At 36.2% G+C, this 22862-nt stretch overlaps 1 protein-coding gene across 2 annotated transcripts; it reads right to left on the bottom strand.

Annotated features, from left to right (window-relative positions):
- Positions 1-245: 245 nt before the first annotated feature.
- Positions 246-22769, bottom strand: Dnaaf10 (dynein axonemal assembly factor 10). 2 transcript variants are annotated; one of them, XM_046422591.2, is made up of 8 exons: positions 22365-22769; positions 15532-15632; positions 13103-13233; positions 10280-10381; positions 7090-7205; positions 6268-6402; positions 3987-4084; positions 246-1346 (listed from the first exon to the last, which is right to left on the bottom strand). In XM_046422591.2, the coding sequence occupies exons 1-8, from the start codon at positions 22545-22547 to the stop codon at positions 1139-1141; spliced, it is 1074 nt and encodes a 357-aa protein (XP_046278547.1). In that variant the 5' UTR covers positions 22548-22769; the 3' UTR covers positions 246-1138. The 2 variants fall into 2 exon arrangements, with proteins under 2 accessions (XP_046278547.1, XP_046278556.1); XM_046422600.2 differs by lacking the exon at positions 22365-22769 and adding an exon at positions 17015-18045.
- Positions 22770-22862: the final 93 nt, after the last annotated feature.

Below are 22862 nucleotides of genomic sequence, written 5' to 3'. Positions count from 1 at the left end.
TTAAGCCCTGAAATCACATGAATTTTTACATACTGTACATGTTCAGTGGCTCTGTTCTCTTGAAGGGGTCGAGGAGAGGAGGATTAATGAGTGTGTCATCTATCAGTACCTCCCCAGGCTTAGCTAAGGATGTAGAAACAGAAAAGAAACAAGGTGAACCAAGAGGTACTTGTTAAGCACTTATAAAGCACAAATAAGTGATGGTGTTGGCTTTATTACCACTGCTAACAGAATCAAAGCTTCCATAGGCTTCAAAAAAAAGTTTATTTATGAAATATATTTAAAACCTTTAACAAAAAATAAAGCTATAAAATCCCCGGTCTTCTAGATCTCATCATCACTTACCACAGTAAATGACCAAATCTCACTAACTCAACTCCCATATTTTAAGTAAAAAGAGGTCTTTGTAAATCACAGTATTTTCATCTTATGAGTTATACTACTGAAAGCAGTGACATAAATCCAGTTTGACAGTGCCATTTTTGATACATCATAAAATAATATTCTGTACAGAAACAGACACTAAAATCTCTCAAAGTGTATCTACAAAGGTTAATTCAGAGTAGTTTTTCTAAGGCAAGCTGTTTTAAACCAGGTGAAATGATTCCTACAACATAAAACACCAAAATGCAACACAAGTCTAAAGATAAAATATGGAACTTAGGGGATACAGAACAAATTTAAAACATATTTAAGTATAAAGAACTATGAATTTTTATTTTTTAAAATATATTTTATGTTATTTATTTAGAGTGTGTGTGTAGGGGGGTCTCACTATGTAGTCCAGGCCGGTCTTAAGCCTGAGGGCTCAAGTGATTCTCCTGCCTCCACCTCCTGAGTAGCTGGGACCACAATTGGGTGCCAGGGTGCTGGGCTCTTGACTTTGATGGCAAAATAGAGGGGAGAAGAAAAGAGCTAGTCCTGGAGATGTGGTGCCCCCAGATGCAGCAGCAAGCCAGTGTCCTGTCAGGCCACCAAACATGCCCACAGAGAGGCCAGAAACTGGCTGGAGGTTTATGTCTGGGGCCTTTACTCGTTAGCCAAATCCAGCATTGTTCAATGAGGGTCAGAAGATCTCAGAACATATCCTGAATTCTCTTGAGGCCTTCTGGAAATTTTCAAGTCCCAAGTCTTCACATCAAATTGTCTGGAGTTTTGTAACGATCAGAACTCTCACCGTCTGGTCAAATGAACTACAGATGCACAACCCTCTTTTGTCTGGACTCCAGTCCAGACTTGAAATGGGCTGAGTAGACAAGGTGACGTTCTGCAGAAGGCTGACAGAACCTGCGACTCCCATCTCTACTCCCTCGGAATCTTTCTTTGACCGCTGAACGGGGTATTCACTGAAAACAAGATCCAAGAGGGAAGAAAAGACAAATTTCCGCATTCACCATTTTAGTTTTTTACATCAACTCCAATGACTCTACTTTATTTCTTAGTTACTTACTAACACTTCAAGAATCTTTCCAATATTGAGTTGCGAGCAAATAAAGAGAAGTTACTTCAACCTCAACCCTGTTCACAAAAGGTTTCACAAAAAGGGTTATTTCAATTAAAAACTTTTAAATGTCATCTCTGTTCTGCATTTGCTATATTTCTTTTAATATGAAAGTTGTAGGTTATCTAGCATCTTCAGTAAACTGTCTTGGTATATAATCTTTCATTGTAACTGGAATTATCTCTAAATGTGAACTACACATATGGGCAAGCAGAACATGGAAAGGCAAGAGCTGTAAGAACATTTACAGAACTCCATCTAAACACCTCCAGAATGGAGAACTGACCCCACTTTCTGAGCTCCATCATACAGATCCAAGCCTAAGGATCTTTTGTGTACCATTTCCATGGGAAGGAACTACTGGGGAGAGATTTTAAACCTAAACATCATTGCTTCAAAAAAAAAAAAAAAAAAGAACAATTCCATAAATATACTTCTTGATCTAGATTTGGGAGTGGTGGGGAGAAATCCCTTCCACTAAAAAGATGTGTTCTATTGAATACAGGGGGACTCCTCCTCAGAAGGCTTTTTAAAGCCTTTTTGGTACAACGGGACTTTTTATTTGATAAATGCTCAAAAAAAAAAAAGGCCCAGAGCTTAAGAGCACAAAGCACATCAGAAGCAGAGCAGAAATCAAGGAAGAGGCTACAGGTAAAAAAACCTACTATTTTTTTTCTCTCAAACTTTACATGTTATTTTAACTAGAAGATATGAATAAGCAGTTTAAATATAGACTTTTTTCATATGTCTCTTGGCAAAGGCTGTAGTTATTTACTTGGAAAAAGGTACACAACCACCACACCCTGCTTGACTCCCAGCAGTTTTTATCAGATCTTTTAAAGATTTGTTCTAACGTGTCCATATTATCTATTAAAATTTTAAACATATATGTGCATATGTGTTTCAAATACTCAAAAAATCAGTATGTTGAAGACTATTCATTCAAGAAATAAATTTCAAATAACTAGATGAGTTTCTCTAGGAAACCTTGGTTAAGTGCTCAATAAATATTTACAATTTAATTGCACTGCTATCAAGGCAGATTGGCAAATGGAAATCAAGATAAACATTTTACTTAGGCCAATTTTCTTTGCTGGTACAATACTTAATAGCAAAGCTCCAAACCACTTGAAAATTAGACTAGACACTTGATATGGTAAGAATTAAAGTTCATATTAAGATGAATTTGAAATTCTAACTCCATACAGACCCAACTTTACTGATATAATTAAATCCTTTATAGTAAAAAATTCTAGTTGCAAACATGTCCATGTGTGGATACAAAGAAAACTGGTACTTACTTATTCTTCAGGCGAGCAGCCCAAAGAGTTTGGTCTTCATGGCGCTACTGTATAGCTTAACTAAGTGCCTGGCAAAGCCTAATATGGGGTAGCCTGCTTTGGAAGAATCTAGGAAGAACAGTGGGCCAAGGTCCTGGGCAAATTACCAAATGATCTGTCCATCTGACATTCCCCAGAACGCCTAAAACTTTTCTTCTGTCTTTTGCCCACAGAAACCTATTGTTTTAGTCAAAAGCATTGCTCTGGGATTTTTTTTTTTTTTTGCCAGTTATATCCCTTAAATACTTTAACAAGCACTTTCCAATTGGAGCCCTGTTCTTCCTTCCAGTTTCTAGAAGGAGCTAATATATATAAAAGGATTTTGTGTGTGAAAGTCTCAGACATTGAAGATGGTGATTTTCTTCTTACATTATTAATCAAATTTCACTTATGGGCTTCTGTTTTTGTTGTTGTTTTTGCTTTTTACTTATTTATTTTTAGAAATGGAGGTCTTGCTGTATAGCCTGGGCTGGTCTTTAACTCCTTGGCTCAAGTGATCCTCCTGCCTTTGCTTCATGAGTAGCTGAGACTACAGGTGCAGGCCACTATATCCCACTTGACTCCTAATTTTTATCAGATCTTTAAATAAGTATCTAATATGGTATCTACTACCTTATGACCCTTGGGATTCTCAAGGGACAGTTCATGGTCACAGCTCTAACTGTAACTCTGCATTTGTCTATGTATGCAGAAAGCAAATTTAGTGACAAAGTTTCTCCTGGAAACCAACCAGGAGCTCTAGGCTCCTGTTTTGGTTTCATCTCAATGATGTCATATGAATTTAGGCAAATGAATTATCAGGATCTAAAAACTACAAAATTTAATTCTATTCCTACCTTATAGAGGTAGTGTTGTATTTGACAAATTCTTGAGTCAGATTTATATATATACATATATAAATACTGTTCCTAATCTGTTTCGTGTATAGAAGGCATAATATGTCAAAAGAAGGCTAACAATTATTAAATGTAAAATAAATACATCATTTAAAAATACTTAGAAAACAACAGTTATGTAACACCTTGAATGTTTAAATCATATCAAAATGAAGTCAAAGGAGGAAAAAGACAAAAAAGTTCAATCTAATCCTACTTTACACCCACAAGTAACTTAAAAAGGAGCAGTGTGCACTGGTAGAGACTTACTACTTCCAGAGGTGAAGGCTGCCGGCGCCTCCAGCTGTCAGAAAGAGCTCTCTGTTCTGCGGCAGGTGTCGGACCTGCCATACGGTCGATTTATGGGCCTAGACAGGATGAGAGGCACACAACTGGTTTATACACTGCATGGCATCCTAGATGAGAACCTTGTAAACAAAGAATTTTTACGACCATAACTTCAGCTGTTAGAACAGGAACTAAGGTTATTTTCTGGCACATCTCTTTATAAATGGCTATAGAACTTTATAGGAGTCCATCAGAAATTAGGAAAAGCATCAGTTTTCTTTATTGCTCTATGGAAAAAAGTTCTAGTGGATTAAAAAATATATTAAATCAAAAGTTCATTTAGTTTATAGTAACATGCATTATCAGGATAAATTTTATATATCTAAAAATCTCTTGTTACATTATTAATCTTCTTACATTATTAATCAAACTTCATTTATGGGCTTCTGTTGTTGTTGTTGTTTCCTAGGGGAAAAAAGTAGCAACTGATTTTTTAAATAGACTTTCATTTTTGAGAGCAGTTTTAGGTTCCCAGCAAGACTGAGCAGAAAGAGTAGAGTTCCCATTTATAGACTAAATTTTAATTCATAGTTCCAAGAGCCATATCTTCAATTTACTCCCATTTGACTTGTCCAGTCTTCAAAATGAGGACCATGAGGATTTAGACAGTGTTTACTGTCTTAAGAAGCCAAGGCCTTTATCAGTCTCATTAAACAAAAAGAAACATGACAACCCAAAGGTTAAGGGTTTGTTGGCACTTCAACAGCAGCCAGTAAATCAGTCCTGGCAATGCTATCTATGTTCCCTGCAGGGGAGCTTGAGCACAGCAAGAAGGGAGGAGGGAAAGAGCAAGGGATGAAAGAATGACTTTAGCTTTACAAGCAGTGGGACTGGCGGGCCCCATCTAAGCTAAACTCATACACCTCACATTGGTGAGGGATTGGACTTGACATCTGTATTTTAGTAGTCTGTGGAGGGCATTACCATTAGCAGATAAAAACACATATCTCAAAATATACACTTTAAGTATATGAAAGTCCCCAAGTGATTAGGTTCAAGCTGTCAAAACTTAATAAAATTTTACTTTATAGCTTAAAGTTCTCTTTTTTCTTTTAGAAGTTGAGGAAAAATACAAAAGAGGGGAAATGCCCTCTTAAAATACACCAGAGTCATTTATTGGACAGATTTAGCATCTATTAGATTAAATAAACATAACAAAAAATTTTTGGAGAGGACACTACTATTTGTAGATAAGGAGAAATGGGTTGCCAGCTGTATATGGACAATTTAGTGAAATGCTGTATGTTGTGGATAGACACTTAGTATGTTCTGAAATGACAAAGGAAAAGCAATATTACAATTTATGGCTCCCTTGTTAAGAACTTAGCTCATTAAGCAGTTACAGTAGTTTATACACAATAATTACTGTAATCACAGATAGACAAAATAGAAACGTTTGAGAAATCCTACAGAATCCACAGTGAAGGAAGAGGAAGCAAGGAGGTGAACTGCTCAGCAACTTGTACATTTTAATCTTATGGAAACCACCAGTCTGTTGATCTCCCTTTCTTTTTATATCAAGGAAACTCAGAGTCATATTTTCAACCCATCTCCTGCAAGTAACAGGACATTTCAGCATGAATTTTATGTATTTTCTTTACTTCAGAGGTTATCTTCTTCTTTTTATCAGTATTTTCTATTTATCTTGCTTTCCTCTTCTATTTTTCCAATGCTATAATACCATGTTTCCCTTTAAGCTACCCCAAATATATGGCAAAGTAAAAAATCAATAAATTAAATAATTTTGAATATTTGCTGTGGTCTAATGACAATCATTGGTGCTTTAAATAATTTCATTTAATATAGTAAACTAGAATATAAAATAAAATGTGATAAAATGACATAATAGATATATACTGATATATTTTGAAAGGCAAGCCATTAGGTATTCATGCAAATATATTTATTAGAAAACATAAGGTTGGGTTTTGTTGATCACATTCCTAGGTTTTTTGTGATTGTTCCTAAACTACAAAAGTATATTCCTATCTGAAGACTTTATTATAATCTAGAAATCTAAAGTTGAGACACTCTAGGAAAGTACTCTTCACATAAAAAAATTTGTCAAGATCCCACAAGAATATAACAAAAATAGCTCTCCCTTCACATAAATACCTGGAGGAACCTTGGTGACTAATTGTATTTATTCGCCTAAAACAAGTTATTATTCCACTTCAGAGAAAGACATTTCCCCCATATTTACCTTTTCTGAGACAGAGGCAAAACCCTTCGTTGGATGCTGTGTTCTCATGTCAAAAACGTGGAACTTTCCTTCTAAAGATGTAGCTACTAATTTATTCATACTTATGTCTTTTCTGTCAAACTCTAAGCTGCATACCTGAAAACAGAGAATACTTTATTGGTAGGTTTGCTATTATTCAAGAGGCTCTTTTAAACTAGGTTAAACAGCTTTACTAATATAACATGATCAAGTAAAAGCATTTAATCATTTCATCTACTGCATGAATACATGAAGTATTTCTATTATTTAAAAAAAATGCTTCTCTGTTAACACAATCAACAAAACCATCTTGGGTTCCCATGATCAGTGACTGCATTTAGAAAATCAAAATGTAACTTTTTACATTATTTAACACAGGTCAGCCCGAGTTACCTTTAGAAAACAGGAAGGAACCACGTTTTCCAGTCAAAGTGCACAACTCAGGAACCAAAATTCCAAGGTAGTTGGGGATGCTGTTATTATTTCAGAATTTCTGATATTAGCAGACAACAGGGCTCTTACTTGCTTATTATAATGTCATACTACATGGCCTACAGATGGGCCCTCTGGGGCTAGTGGACTCCCTGGCATTGTGCATACCATATTTGAGTATGCATGCATTTTCTGAAGAAAGGATACATGATTGGCATTAGATTCTCAAAGGAGTTTGGCCCCAAAAGGTTAAAAATCATTGGCAGAAGAGTTGACTGAGATAGGTTAAGAGAGGTGTTTTCAGAACTTCGCAGTAATTCAAGGTGGACAAAAACATGCAGAGAAACTAAATAGCATCAGAATGTACATTACCCCATTTTTTATGTTTGTCTCCCACCGCAGTGACATATTTCTGAGATCAAACAATTTGATATCCCCATTGTCATAGCCAGCACAAACAACACGTTCCTCTTGATTATAAGCATTACCTAGAAACCAAGATACAACATTTCAGAGAGTCTGGCATGATGGTAGATGTCTGTAATCCCAGTTACTTGGGAGACTGAGGCAGAAGGATCATAAGTTCAAGACCAGCCTAGGCAACTTAGTGAGGCCCTGTCTCAAAATAAAAAAGTAAAAAGGACAAGGCACATTGCTCAGTGTTAAAATGCCCCTGGGTTAAATCCCTAGTACAATGGGGGGAAAAATATGTGTGTGTGTGCGCGTTTGTGTATATATACGTGTGTGTGTGTATATATATATATATATACACACACACACATTTATATATATGTGTATATATACATTTATATATATGTATATATACAATTATATATGTATATATATATTTATATATTTGTATATATACATTTATAAAGAAAGAACTAAATATATATATGTATATATATTTAGTTCTTTATTTATAAATGCTAATTTGGAGGCTGCTAAAAAATATTAAGAAACTACACAAATAACTTATACCAAATCTAATTTTAAAAAATCACACTGGGTGGAATCCCAGTTTATCAATCCTGACAGGCTATCAAGATTATTTATTTGGTATTTAATATTTTTAAAAAGTTGACTCATTGAAATTCTATACTTCAGGGGTACATGAAAGGGTTTATGAAATTCTAAGTTGAAAAAAATACCCTATACTATATCTGCAAAGTCTAGTAGACCAACTACAGTTCAAACATAGTAGAGTCTGGGAAGACAAATGCAGCTATGCTTCTAATGCTTTCTTCAGCAGTAACTATATGTGAGTGTAAACAGAAACTATTTGAAACTTATATGTTTTGCAAAATGTTGTTCTTGTGTTATTCTGTCTTTGCAAGGAATAAAGCCAAGTAGGCTGTAACATATGTTTAATATTATGGATGATCACACCTGAAATAAGTTCATAATCTAGTTAAATTCACTATGCAAAGATCCAGTTTTATTTTGTTTTCTTCTTTTGGTACCTCTTGGTATGAAAAGAATGACAAGGGAGAGGTAGGCTATCTGGACATTTTATCCCAATGCCTTCATTCTGTACTGCCTCCAACTTCCTCCTCAAGAATTGCAGCCCTGCATTTCCCTCTAGATGATACACCAGCATCTTAACTCATAATGTCCCAACCAGACCTCACCATTTCCCCTATAAACCATGCCACCCCTTCTGGAACTTTCCATAATCAGTCTCAAAATTTAGTCATTTTGGACATAATTCCTTTTCTTGTTGCTCTTATCCAAAAGATTATCAGATTCTATTTGTTCTACCACAATATTATCTTCTGAATCATTCCCTCTGCTCCATTCTCACTGCTCCTAACCTCTCTTTCCTGGAATACTGCACTCATATCCCCAGCATCACTCATCTCTACCATCAGACATCACCAGTTAATATTTTTAAAGCTCAGACCACATCTCATCCATGTAAAAACCTTCAAATGCCTACTTCCAGACTATCAAACGCCTCTGGCCACAATCAGAGACACCTGGAAAGCTACGACCACCGCTGTTCCCTCAAGGTACTTTCTTGGGCACTATCCAGTTATTCCCCATGCTTGAAATTTCCTCCCAATTTCAGTGGTTAAATCCTGTAAATCTTTAGTCTGAGCTCAAAATGCTCTTCCTCCCCAAGAGTCTCTCCCTCTGGATTCCTTCGACATTTACCTATCCCTCTCGGGATCTTTTATTACTGCTCTCTTGTACTGCATTTAGTGAGGATGTCATGTCCTCTTCACTGAACTGTAAGCTTTTTATTTTTTTTCTTCCTGGTACTAGGAATTAATCTAGGGATGCTCTAATTCTGAGCTCTTCCCCCAGCCCCCTTTTACCAAAAAAAAAAAAAAATTATTTTGAGACATGGTCTCACCAAGTTGCAAGGCTGCCCTCAAACTTGGGTTCCTACTGCCTCAGTCTCTTCAGTTTCTTGAAGCTAAAATATGTGCCTGTTCCACCCCTGCATGCCCCCAGTGCTTTGCACATACTTGTCATTCACACACACACAAAAATTCTCAAGGCAGGCATGATGCTGTACGCCTGTGGTCCTAGTTACTGGGGAGGCTGAGGCAGGTTAAAATCTAATGTCCTTTTATGTCCACGTTGTACTTATGTCCCTGAGATCAACAATGAAAAGGCTTTCATGGATCCAAAGACAATAACATACCAATTCAAAAATAATCATTCTAAATGCTGATCCTGAAATTTCCCTAAGTATAAATATCTTAAGTTTCTATTATTCTCACAGTTATTCTCATACAAGAATCTTTTAGAAGTTGGAAATCTAAAATTTTTCTAACTAAATAAGTCTAATTAAAAAAATTAAAAGTTGAAGTGTTCATATATACTGTCAAATCCTATTTTTTATCCCTGTTATCTCTATAGGATTAAACTAAGTAAAGCAGGAATAAAATAGAGGATCAAAACAAAAATTGTCACATGTCCTTTTCGGTGTTCAGTAAGAAATCAAAAACCAAGCCTCAATTCATCCTACAAAGCCAATATTACTATATCAATAATAAATAAATGAACAGTTATTGAATTTTAAGAAATAATTTTGTAATGGCACGTATTTTCTAGAAAATAAATACTCCGCATAAGATGTAAGATTTGTTAGGTTATCATTTGCATTTGAGTTTCCGCTTAGGCCCATTAATGGTAGTGGTTTTTAAATTAGGTTAATATCATCTAACTACAGAAGCACATAATAATAATGGAAAATTCTTTGAACATTTAATAATCTGAACACAATTCTAAGCACTTTACATGTATTAACTCACTGAACTCCAATCTTACTAATTTGTATAAATTAGTAGCTTTTCCTATTAGTTTCACTTTGTAAAGGAAACAACCATGGAACAGAGTAATTTGGTAGCTTGCCCCCAAGCCACACAATAAGTAGCAGAATAAAGATTCAAATCCTGGCCCTGGAGTCTGACATTAATCACTATATTTTCCTCAATAAACCATCAGAATAACCCACAAAACAGACTACTAAGGGGCTACTGGGAATTTTCTGAAGCACTGGGCTTTTTTCCTTCTGGACTTCAAATGTGAGAGTTCTTCAATGATTTACCAAACGCCACAGTCCAACAGTCTCTCTTGTTTTCTCCCTGCACAGGCTCCATATTTGCAACAGGATCATCTTTCTGCCTTGGGTCCCATACCTTCACAGTTCCTGTCATGAATGAAAATCAGTTGGCAACATTAAATAGTGAACGATCACATTTTCTTTCTGTATTCTCTTGTAATGGCTTCCTGGGTACATGGCAATATTATAGTTATTAAGATATCTGAAAAATATTCACTTTTAAAAAATTCTAATTGGTTAAGTTCTATTTGATGAGAAAAAATAACACATGTTACCGTCTGACATGATTTCCAAATTAATGAATACACAGAAAACCCAACAACTGTTCCTAAGTGATCTACAAGTTATGACTGATAACACAAACACAAATGTTATGTAATTCAAACCAAGCCTTATTTTGTTTGGGCTTAAAACTGATGTATTATTTATTCAGAATAATACCAGTGTGTTTTTCATTTTATTTTCCCTTACTATCCTTTGACATTTTTTTATACAGAAGAATAAGCGCTAATTTTTCACATCCAAGGTTTTTTATATGTGTTTAGGCTACTATTTCATAAACAATTAAGTTTAATTTCCCTGGAGCAATAGTGAAGAGGGAACTATAAAGTAAAATTAACAAATATTTCTTCTCAATTTAATTTCAACTTCCTCCTGTTAATTCATATTAGAGGAAGTACTAACCAGTGTCACTGCTTATAAGAAATGCAAATGCATGAAATAAAATGCCCCCAAAGGCAAGTATTGGGGGAGAAGAAGAAAAGGGCAAAAAATCCTTCAAAGGAATAATAAACTCAGAAAGGGGGAAGATAGCCTACTGGATTTATCTTCAGGGATAAAATTGGTCATTAAAAGCCTCCTATAAGGAGGAAAAAAATTCCCATAAATATCACAAGAGATTATCATCTTACTCTACAGGGTTTATACAAATTAGTAAGATTTATAGTAAATTTGCAATAGTTAAATTAGCAAAGAACATAACAAAAATTCTTAAACTAGTAAATAAATGTATACAAGTTGGAATGAAGTGCCATTTTCATCTATAAAGCGAGGGGGAAAACAAAAAGAAAATCAATGCCTGTAGGATAAAATAAAAATCTACCTTACTCACTATAGCTGACAATGTAAACAGGTATTTTGGTAAGTTTGACATCAAATTTTAAGAATCATAAAATATGTTTAATCCAAAAGAGTCACATACATACCAATAAGCATTTCTTATTATTTTTATGTCACTCTCTTAAAACAATAAACAAAACACTTAAAGCACACTGAATGCTTTTTAATAGCAGCATGGTTAAGTACACTATGGTAAATCCAAACAGAGGAATATTACATAGTCATTAAAGTAATAATATGGAAAGAGCAACATTTGCATATGACAAACATTAAATGAACAAAGTAAGACACATAATAGCATTCATGCTTATAACTATGCAAATTATATATTGTGGGAGACCAACCTTGCATGTGACTGGGTCACACTCCCTGGCTGGGTGCTGAGGTGCTCAGTCACAGAAATGTGGCAGAGCTTTCCCCACCCTTCTTGGGTTCAAGGGTTGGTGTCCTGTCCATGGGTGTTTATTGCTACAGCCCCATGGGTGGAGCTAGGCTCACCTGTTCCTTTGTAATATAACCTCTTGCCCTGTTTAGGATAGAATTTTCCATGGAAGTGCCTTGTGTGTGTCCCCTTCTCTTACTGTGCCCTTGGGTGTATCCTACCCAGGTGTCAGTCAACCTGCTGACAGTGGACATCATGAAGATAGACTCAGCCCCCTGAAACCTGACCCCTTGCCTCATTTGAATAGCTTCTCCTCAATAAAAGGGGTCAGCGCGTGCTCTTGCTCTCTCTCTTCCTGCGGACCCTTAAGGTCAGAGAAGCCGTCACAGCGACTCCAAAGAAAAAGGTATTTGTGTCTCTTGTGTGGTTATTTCGTGCAGCCTAGTCAGCCCAGTTCAACTGGAGTGACCCCTGAGCCTTTTAGTCGCAAGAACTGAAACCTGGCAATATATAAAACTGGAAAGGAAAAGAAAAATCTAATAGTGGTAGTAATGTGATAGACTGTTATTTTTCCTTCCGTTCCATGTTGCTTTTATGATTAGAAAAAAAAATTGGTTTCTAATACACAGCTGCCCTCACATAACTAACAGAAAAATCACATTTTACTTTTCTTTTAAAACAATTTCGTCAGTTTTGAGCAGCCATTTAAAAACTTGCCAAACCAACTAGGCTACCAATCTCTCCTGGAGCCCTTGTGAAAGCAACAAAAACTGCAGATTCCATGAGACTGGTTCAGAACAAGTTTGAACACCAAGAGATCTGTCCCCTGTCAGCATTGTAGGATTCACAAGCTGCACAGGTGCCCTTGAAGCTCTCCCCAGTGATCAGTGGATGGACTGCAGAACTTCAGTTTTCCAGCAGCCGTCAATATGACAATTTTCACAAGTACTGATTCTGCTTTTTAAAAAAAGAAAATGAAAAGCTGCCACCCACATTATATCGTCAGCTGCCTCAAAAACCTGTAAAGACATTTTAAATCCTTCAAGGTTCAGAGGAAACTATCATTGTTAGTAGTTGAATTATTCAACACTAAAATAGTAAGTGCTATGCCTCTATCTTAAAATACCAGAAGTCTGAAACAACTAGGGATATGCAGTCAAACTTGCTTATTAAAAATGTGGAAGCAAAACTGTTAGATTTAGAGGATCAAGGTGACCAAAGGGGATTTCTAGGTAGAGATAATATACTATTGCACAGAGATCTCCATTTAAAAAATTTTTTTAAATTCACAGAATACATTGACTCACCATCTCGGCTTCCGGTCACAATTTCGGGTGCTCCTTCCCCAATTCCTAGACCACCTATACCGTCTATAGTATTTATAATTTCCTTATGACCTTTTACAGAATACACTGGTATCTCTGGAGCTTCCAAATTCCTAAACAGAAAACATAGCTTTTTACTTAGATCACATGTCCCAAACATTAAGTCCTCTACTAAATTATAAAATGAACACCATACTTAAATTTTTGTTTTAAAAACAATGATTTTGCAGTATATTCAAATTCTAAATTTTCTCTCCACTTCAGGTTCTTTCAAGCCCCCAATGAGAAATGTCATTGTTCAACCTGGAATTTGAATTCTTGAATCTTCTCTACTTAGTGTTCTTCAAAGATGACCTATTTAGGTCTTCTACAAATGAATTATCAAGTGTGCTTGTTAATAAATGCAGATTCATGGGCTCATCCCTAATTATCATTAATCAGGATCTCTGGGACTGGATCCCAATCTTCTAGTTGGTATACTGCAGTCTGATAACCACTGCTTTAAATCTAGAGTAAATTCAAAGTGATTTAAATGCTTCCAAAATAAGCCTTGGCAGTTTGATCTTGAGACCCTTTCAAAGGATAAATTAAGAGTAGTGTTCACTTTGTGTATGTTCCTCACTTTATAATGTATTCTCACTGAATGCCATACTTATTTTCATCCAGTGACATAGTGTTTAAAGGTTCCTTATGCCTGTCACAATAAATATATCCCACCTGGATGCAGTTCATCTATTCATGCTTAGTGCATAAAAAGGCATCCAGATACCACCTACCACGTGTGCTTATATCTATACTAGCTGGCTGGGCCATGATTGGCTGGCCAAGATTATGTTCACACAGACCTTTATTGCCTCCCTCCATTTCCCTCTTTGTTTTGCTTTTCTATGGTAGCTTCTTTCCACAATTTTCTTAGTAAGTCGGTTTTCAAAAACTTATATTTTTTAAAAAAGGTAAGTGACTATTTATGAAAAGTAATTTCAATTTATTATTAGATTAAGACAAGTAAAATCTCACTAAAAAATTTTGAGCTAGTTAGATGTTGTTTAACTTTTATACCATCATTATGAAAAAATCAAGAAACTAAACAGGATTGTACTTCCACTTAAAAGAACAGTTTTACAATTTTTACAGACTTTAAAATGTGACTTGTTTTAAACATGAAATTAAAAGACATCAATGAAAATAAGTTGGTAATATTTGTACTCTGTTAGGGAGATATTTAACCATTATGTTACATATTCTTGTATAGAAATATATTTATTTAAAAAACCAGTCTTCTTTTCCAATTTCTTTGAAAGTACATGATACAGTATGTAAAAAATGAAAAATAAATACTAATTACTAAGCAGTTAAAGCAAGGAGAAATTAGTTTCATTCTGTTTTATGTTATGATTTTAAGATAAAGTAGCACATTCTAAGTGAGAATAAACAAAGGACATATTAGAAAACAGAATGAAGGGCTGGGCACAGAAACACATGCCTGTAATCCGAGCCACTCAGAACGTAGAGGCAGGAGGATTGCAAGTTCCAGGCCAGCCTGTGCAACTTGGTAAGACCATGTCTCAAAAAATTAAAAGGGCTAGGGGTATACCTCAGTGGTACAGCGCCCCTGGGTTTAGTCCCCAGTACCACAAAAAAGAAAAACAAACATGATGTGAGAAATATAGATTTTCCTAGAGCATTATTTTACAGTTTAAATAATCAAAATAACAGATTTTCCTGAAAAGTAATTAAAGAGGAATTTCAATTCATTTAACTATAAATATGAAAAAATAGCTCTAGGGAAGACATGAAAATTAAAGGCATTTGACAACAATTGTGATTATGCTTGTTCAAAACAGATTTATCTTGAGTTGTTCAACAGATGTGTTCCTAAAAAGTTGTGCTTAGGTGTTAAAGCATAAAAAAAAAAAAAAAAAAAAGCAAACTTTATGCCTAGCATGTATGAGACCCAGGGTTCAATATCCAGCACCACACACACACACACACACACACACAAAGCAAACTTTAAATGATTAAAAATTAAACAAAAACTCAGGGCATCATTCTGCAATGCCAAATCTTTTGCTGAAATATAAACAAGATCTAGTTTTTCAATGTTATATATGTGTAATTCTTGTTTACTGTATCCTAAGCAGGAATAGAGCATAAAATGCTAGCAACAAGCAGCATATGAAAAAATAAATATTGAAAATATTATTTAAAATATCTAAATGAAAATAGGTTAGAATTTTAAGTGGATTTTCCATGTGAAGCTTAGAAATATATATAAAATAGAATTCCCATACTTTTATAATTAAAATTGAACAAGGAAAGGGACATTTTACAATTAAAATTCTTTCTGAGAAAGAGTAGTAAGACAATCAAGAAAGTGCTTATCTGTCTGAATACTGATTAAATAATCTTACCATATATGAAGGTTTCCATCAAAATCTCCAGTAGCTAAATATCTCTGCTGTAAAGATGTTGCACCAAATGTTCCACATTTAATGGGTTTGGCCTTTTCAATCTTGATAGCAGCAGGGAAGAGAGGAAACATTATTTATGTAAGCAGTTATTTATAATCCACAACATTATAGCTCTATTATGGGGTTTAAATAAGACACAAAATACAAAGGCAATTAAAACATTTTCTGATTAAAAATTATCATGTTCTTTCTTTAGTCATTTTCTCTAATTTAAAAGTATATAACTGTCAAAGAGTTTTAATTTGCTTTTCTTATCTCTCTAATGAGACATTCAAATGCTGACAACTCTGCCATCTCCACTGGTTTGCAAATATGAGTGTCAGCATTTAATGTGATAGAGCCTCAGTAGAAATGAGACCATAATGGAGATACTATTCTTTCCAGATGGCTGCAGGAACAAAGATATCTTATAGTTTTCTTATAAACTGAAGATGCTTTGTCCCACTTGCTCTGGGAACTTTTTTGGGGGGTGGGCAGGTACAAAGGATTGAACTCATAGGCACTCGGCCACTGAGCCATATTTCCAGCCCTATTTTGTACTTTATTTAGAGACGGTCTCACTGAGTGGCTTAGCACCTCGCTTTTGCTGAGGCTGCCTTTGAACTTGTGATCTTCCTGCCTCAGCCTCCCAAGCTGCTGGGATTACAGGTATGAGCCACCAAGCCTGGTTTGGAAACGGTTTAATGCAAAGAAATTTGTACACCCGTGTGTACCAAGACACTACTGTGAGTATGGATTAGTTAATCTTTTGAGAGTTCTTTCAGTTAAAAGGCTACTGTGTTGCATATAATCACATTAGTAAAACTGCTTTTCCTGCTGCTTTGGCCCCTAGAAACTCTGGAATCTGGAATTCGATGAGGCTACTACTGATGCCTGCTCCACACCACACTCTTGTCCTATAATAACAACTCCTATTTATTGACAGCCTCAACAAGACACAAATATTCACTTATTCAGTCTCTTGTAATCTTTCCAATTGAAAATTCTTAAGGTTTACAAAGACAACACATTCTCTACAGAATTTAAACAAAAATGGAGAAGAAAGATGAGTCCTTTTCACATTTTTCAAAAATAATCCTCTTCATTAGAGACCATTTTCGGCATATTTAGGTTTATTTCCTATGCTGAGACAGAACAGACTACTCCGATATTTCACGATGTCCCCAAGAGTGCCACAAAGTGCAGATTCTACCAGTTAGGCACACATCTGACAATTGATACCTTCCAAAGAAAAAACTGAGAACCAGTCTATTACATAACAGGCATTATGTAGACTAGATATTTTCACCTTTGTCACTGAACAGATTCTAAAAGTAAGAAAAGAAGTAAAATGTGTCTAAGTTTAAGAGGCATAGGCTGACGGAGTGGCTTCCAAGTCCTAGGAGATACCTAATATACAAAGTGCTTTGAAATCTGCCCTCACCTGTCTGTGACTGTGTCCTGCTTCTCCCTTTCTCTCTACTACATTCCAGCCACACCAGTCAGTCTTCTCTTTGTTCTTCAGACACATCAAAGTTATTTCCATGGAAGGTCGTCTGCATTTACTGTTTCCACTGTTTGTGCTGCTCTGTTCCCAGATCATCATGCTTCCCTCCTTGTTCTATTCAGATTTCAGTTCAAATGTAACATCCTCAAAGAGACCTTCCCTGCCCCTCCAATCTTAAGTGGAAACCTCAGATCACCATCTCTCTCTCTCTCTCTCTCTACTTAGTCTTTTTTAATATATACCTTTATTTTATTTACTTTTATGTGGTGCTGAGGATCGAACCCAGGGCCTTGCGCGTGCTACATGAGTGCTCTACCGCTGAGCCACAACCCCAGCCCTCTACTTAATCTTTATTGTACTTATTCACCGAATTATCTATATCCTTCCTTTCTAGAATGGGAGTCCCATGAGAACAGGACCTTCTCTCATGTGTTGAACACCTAGTGGGTGCTAACCCTTGTTGAATGAAGGTATACATGAACATCTACAAGTCCCTCAGCTCTAGTGCTGGGGAGTGAGAAACCAGTGATGGAACTTTTTTCCTTCTCTTTTGTCCCAGCAGGTTTTCATGTGCCACAGCTCTGAAGCTGTTTCTGGGAATCATTTATGTGCAATCATGAAAATAGCATGCATATATTGAACACCTATATATAAGGTACTGTTCTAAATGTTCTTCCAAAAGAGACCACCCTTTGTCTTAGTAACACCTACAACACTGCAAACTAAGTATTGGGAACACCACTTTCAAGAAAAGGAAACAGCTTCAGCAAACTGAGTGACTCGCTTTAAGTCCCAATAGCCAGGTAGTCTCCAAGTTCTTTATATTAAAGGAGGCTGCTTATGACAGGTCTATATGTGAGGTCATTAAATGACAATTTTATTATTATATAATCCCCATTCTGTAAACAAGAGTCATATCCCAAATACCAAATAAATGAGCCAGTCCTAAAATGAATTAGTGAGCTAAATGGCACAGGTATGAATTAAACCTACATTCATATTTCTCTGTATTTTATCCTTATTTGTGTCTTTGGGGGGTGGGGTGGGGAGGGAATGAGATTTAATCCATCTGTGCTTTACCACTGAGCCATATCCCCAGTCCTTTTTATACATTTTAAAAAATTTGAGACAGGGTCTTACTAAGTTTCTAAGGCTGGCCTTGAACTTGTGATCCTCCTGCCTCAGCCTTCTGAGTCACTGAGGTATATACCACCATACATCGCTCTCATTCATACCTTTACAGGATCAATATATGGTATTATGCTCCCATGTGTTCTTTTCTGTCTTTTTGTATCAAAGAAGCACAGTTGTATAGGTACTAATGATCTGTTGGGCAAGAATCAAATTAAACTCAAAATATATTAAAAGCAAATAAAAATATATTAACACCTTGTCATCTGCATGCAGTGAGGTCTGCATTTTGCACAGAAGGGCTGAGCTTGTGAGAAAACAGACTCCTAAAAACAGGCACCTGTTTCTCTTTCCTCAAATATTCATGGAGATCATAATAGCAACTAAACTGAGATGACACTATGGAAACTTATTTTTTATATTTCACAAAAGGTCTCCCTCTCTAATTGTCAAGTATTTTACTTATGAAAAAGAAAATATGCACAGAATTTGTTAATGACTTAAAATTTTTTCTTTCCAGAAAACTGACTGGTTAAAATTAAATGGAGATCTATTTGGCTGAAGATTCTTTCACACACACACACACACACCCAGTAATATAAATGATTTTTGCTATTTGATTCTGAAAAGACAATCAGTGATGGTTTACCTGACTTAGCTTTTGGTATTCTTTGCTACAATGATATGTTAACATGATTACAGAAGCCCATGATCGATAATTCCCATGCAAGCTATTTTTGTTCTGTCTGTGGGTGGGTCTAGTACAGCTTGTCAGTATTTCCTCCTCCACATCCTGGCACTACTTAATTAACATTAAAAGGTTAGTCAACCAAATGCTAACAAGCAATGAATTCAGTTGCATGGGGGCTAAAAAAGCAGAACTTTATTAGGTTACTACTAATTTTTATAGTGTAAACATCCACAAGCATGATTCCATTTTTCGGGGCCATCCCTGTCCTTATGGTACTTCTGTGCCAATTAGAAAAAAAGTGGCACTTTATAAACTGATGAAGTCTCACACAGGGAAGACTTGCTGAAGGGAAAAGAGATGAAAACACCGGCTACTCATACTTGATGTTGTACAATAAACTTTTCAACTGTACTTGGAGGTCCTGTACTCTGTTCCCTACCAGTCCTTTGAGTAATGAGACAAGGGTGACATCAACAAATACTGACTTGCTTCCTTTGCATCTTATCTTAGGTGCATAGACTTTGGAGCATGTCTTCAAAAGCTCCAACGTGATAAATAAAGTATGTTTCCTAATATTTTAATAAATTATCCATCTGACCCAATGTTTCTCAACTCCAGTAATCATTAGAATCACCTGGCACAAAAAGAAAAAAAAAAACAAAAAACAACGTTGAGACTTTAGTTTAGACTAGATGCAACAAACTACCACTGCATCAAGAATTTTTATGGGTGGGACCAAGACATCAACATTTTAAAACATCATAAACAATAACAGCAACAAAACAAACTCAGATGATTCTGATGCACAGTAAGAGGTGTGAATCAAAGAAGCTGTTCTCTTTTCACTATAGCTAAATATAACTGAAGTTCTTAAATGCATTTTTTTATTTTTTGCTTTATCCTCTTTTTAGGCAGTAGGCTTTTTATGAGAAGAGACTCATCTCCCAAGTACCTTTGGCCCTTTTTTAGCACAGAATCTTGAAACAGAAAGTTCTCAGTAATTGATAGTAAGAAAAAAAGAAGATCTAAGGATTAAGTTGAAAATTTTAAAAGTGGTTATACCCAACATTGAGATTATGGGTGATACTTTCTTCTTTTTCCTATCTGTATTTTCTAAGTGTTCTATTATGAACAGATACTACTTTAGTTAAAAAAATGTGATTTGCTAGAATTATCTAGAAACTTTAAGAGATAAAGAATGCTATTTCGGGCTGGGGATGTGGCTCAAGCGGTAGCGCGCTCGCCTGGCATGCGTGCGGCCCGGGTTCGATCCTCAGCACCACATACAAACAAAGATGTTGTGTCCACCGAAAACTAAAAAAATAAATAAATAAATATTAAAATTCTCACTCTCTCTTTAAAAAAAAAAAAAGAATGCTATTTCACTTGCTGAAATAATTGTATAACTGAAATATGTACAAATCATAATTCTTATTAATAAAAAGGTCACAAGTCTACAGATGCTTTCTGGTTGAACTCCAATTAGCACTTGTTCCTAATACTTCATTTTTAGGTTTCTGGTATTTCAATGTTTCCCATCTGTTCAAGTCCCTGACCCCAACTTGACTAATAAACACTAAATCAATACTGAAAATTCCCAACTTATATCCTATTTATAGACATACATTCACTCATCCTTTTAATAAATTGTTTATAGAGCAGCTGCTTCTTACAAACCATACTAAAACACACACACACACACACACACACACACACACACACACTGTCTACTCTCCAGGAGCTTACAATTTAGTTAGACAGAAATGGCTCAGAACATATATTTCTGCACAGATGATAAGTACTATAGGAATGCAATGTAAAGAAAAGTTACTTTGGGTGCAGATCAGGAAGTTTTTCACACATCAGATCATCTAAAGTGGGCACTGGAACAGCAACAGGTGGCCAGGCATGGTGGTACACTAATACAGCAACTCAGGAGGCTGAGACAGGAGGATCACAAGTTCAAGGTCAGCCTCAGCAACTTAGGCAAACCCAGCAACTTAATGAGACCCTGTCTCAAAACAAAAATGTAAAAAGGACCAGGGATGTGACTCAGTGGTAAAGTGTCCCTGGGTTCAATCTCCAGTACAACAAACAAACAAACAAAAACAAAACTGGAAGCTAAGTGATGAAGAACATAAGGAAAGGTGGAAAAAAACAAGCCATGTTTGGAATCTCTGAGTAGAATTCCTGGCTAGAGAACAAACTAAACAAGAAAACAGGCACTCGGGAAAGTTTAGAGTAGGTAGCACCTCAAATACCTTCTTATCTAAGTTGGTCTATCCAAATGGTATTCATCTGTCTCCTCCAAGTTGGTTCTCTCCCTAGCTTTTGATTCCTAGAGTTTCTCAACTTTTCCTGCCCTGGAAGTCTATTAAAACTCTATGCATGCACCTGGTTAAGGCTGATAATTTTTTGTCAGGGAACCAAATCGAGACATTTTAAAAATTGTAAACAGCTATAAGATACTAATTATTAGTCTGGCATGGTATTGTGTGTTTGTAGTTAAAGCTACCCAAGATGTGGAAAGGATCCCAAATTCAAAACCAGTCTGGGCAATATAGCAAGACCCTGTTTCCAAAAAAATTTTTTTCAAATGCTAGTGTCATAATTCTCTAATTCTTTCATTATTAATCTTTACAAAACTTGTAACCCTGCAATAATGTCCTATTTTTCTTTCTTTAAAAAGAGATACATTTTTAAATGTTCTACAGATCTTTCAACTGGTTGCTACTTACTGTTCTTATTTCTTAAGGATATAAACCATCTTCCATCACTGAGCTTCCACACATGCTGTTTCCTCTGGAAACGTCATTCTCTACTCTAGTTAGCATCTATTCAGTCCAAATCTGTTTTTATTCTCACAGAACCGTGTTTGTTTGCGTTAGAGAACTCGGTTTGATTTATGCATTTTGGTTCGCTTTAAACTGATTATCCCTCCCCCCTAGAAAATAAACACCCTGGGAGAGGCAACATTGCCATTCACATGCCTGGGCATACCAGGCACTCGGTTGACACTAGTTGAAAGAATTAAGTGTTAGGTTTCTCTTTCAACTACACTGCAGGTATGCTGGTGCCTGCTTTGGCTCTTCTTGCATGAACAGTCATTTCTTACATGTGCTTACTAAATACTCTTCTACAAACAATTGCAAAATGCCTAAAAAGTCCTGAATTACTTGCGAAATCTTAACGTCACTTGGGTTGGCGGGAAGGGGTTGGCAGGGCACGTAGGTAATAGCCCGCGGATGAGAATTCAGGACTTGAAAGACATGCTTTAAATCCGAAGCATTTCTCAATCTGCAATCAGCTTCTTTCGTCCCGCGCAACTCAAGATATGCTTTGGGGGGACGCTGGATGAAGACTGTGACAAAGAGGAATGTATTCGCCAGGAATGACCCCAGGAGATGCACTCGCCCTCAAAGGCAGTCCGTAGCCTGGAATTAGGTCATCTCGACCGGCACCCACCTCCCGAAGCAGCTTCAAGTCGCCGTGTTGGATCTCGTACAGCTGAATGACGCCAGTGCCCCGAGCGAAATTGCCCATAGTCACAAATTTGGCGCTACAAGGCACCCACTTACAGTCAAACACCGTGTAGTTGAGGCCTTTCTGGATGTGGGCAATGATCTGAGGCTTCTCGAAAGCCGACATGGTTTAGCTGATTTCACTTCTAACAACAGCCACACCCAGACAGACAAAAAACTAACCTGGAAACCAGGCTCCAAACATTAAAGACAGTTTGTCCTTCCCGCTAGCCGTACTTGGTCTCCAGAAGCCCTAACAAGTTGGACATAGTTATCTCCAAAAAGGACAGATGTTTTACTGAGATCGCACGAGACGTTTCTGCACAAACACAACAAATGATTTATCGCTTTTACCAACCATCCTCACACATACACATGTTAGAGATTATTAAGTGGCTTGGCTGTGAGTTGAACGGCTAAAAGGCAACCCTAAGAATCAGGC

Source organism: Marmota monax, unplaced genomic scaffold (assembly GCF_021218885.2).
Source record: "Marmota monax isolate L192 unplaced genomic scaffold, Marmota_monax_Labrador192_F-V1.1 WCK01_AAM20220418_F8-fsc00015, whole genome shotgun sequence".
NCBI classification, from domain to species: domain Eukaryota; kingdom Metazoa; phylum Chordata; class Mammalia; order Rodentia; family Sciuridae; genus Marmota; species Marmota monax.
Note: the sequence above shows the minus strand (reverse complement) of the source record. Positions and strands in the feature narration are given on the sequence as shown.

Excerpts from the sequence above, each read along its gene's own strand:
- Dnaaf10 (XM_046422591.2), bottom strand. The coding sequence starts at position 22,547 with ATGTCGGCTTTCGAGAAGCCTCAGATCATTGCCCACATCCAGAAAGGC. Across the intron at positions 10,382-13,102 it reads TGTGACCGGAAGCCGAGATG|GAACTGTGAAGGTATGGGAC; the intron begins GTGAGTCAATGT and ends CATTCATGACAG. Across the intron at positions 7,206-10,279 it reads CTGTTGGACTGTGGCGTTTG|GTAATGCTTATAATCAAGAG; the intron begins GTAAATCATTGA and ends CTTGGTTTCTAG.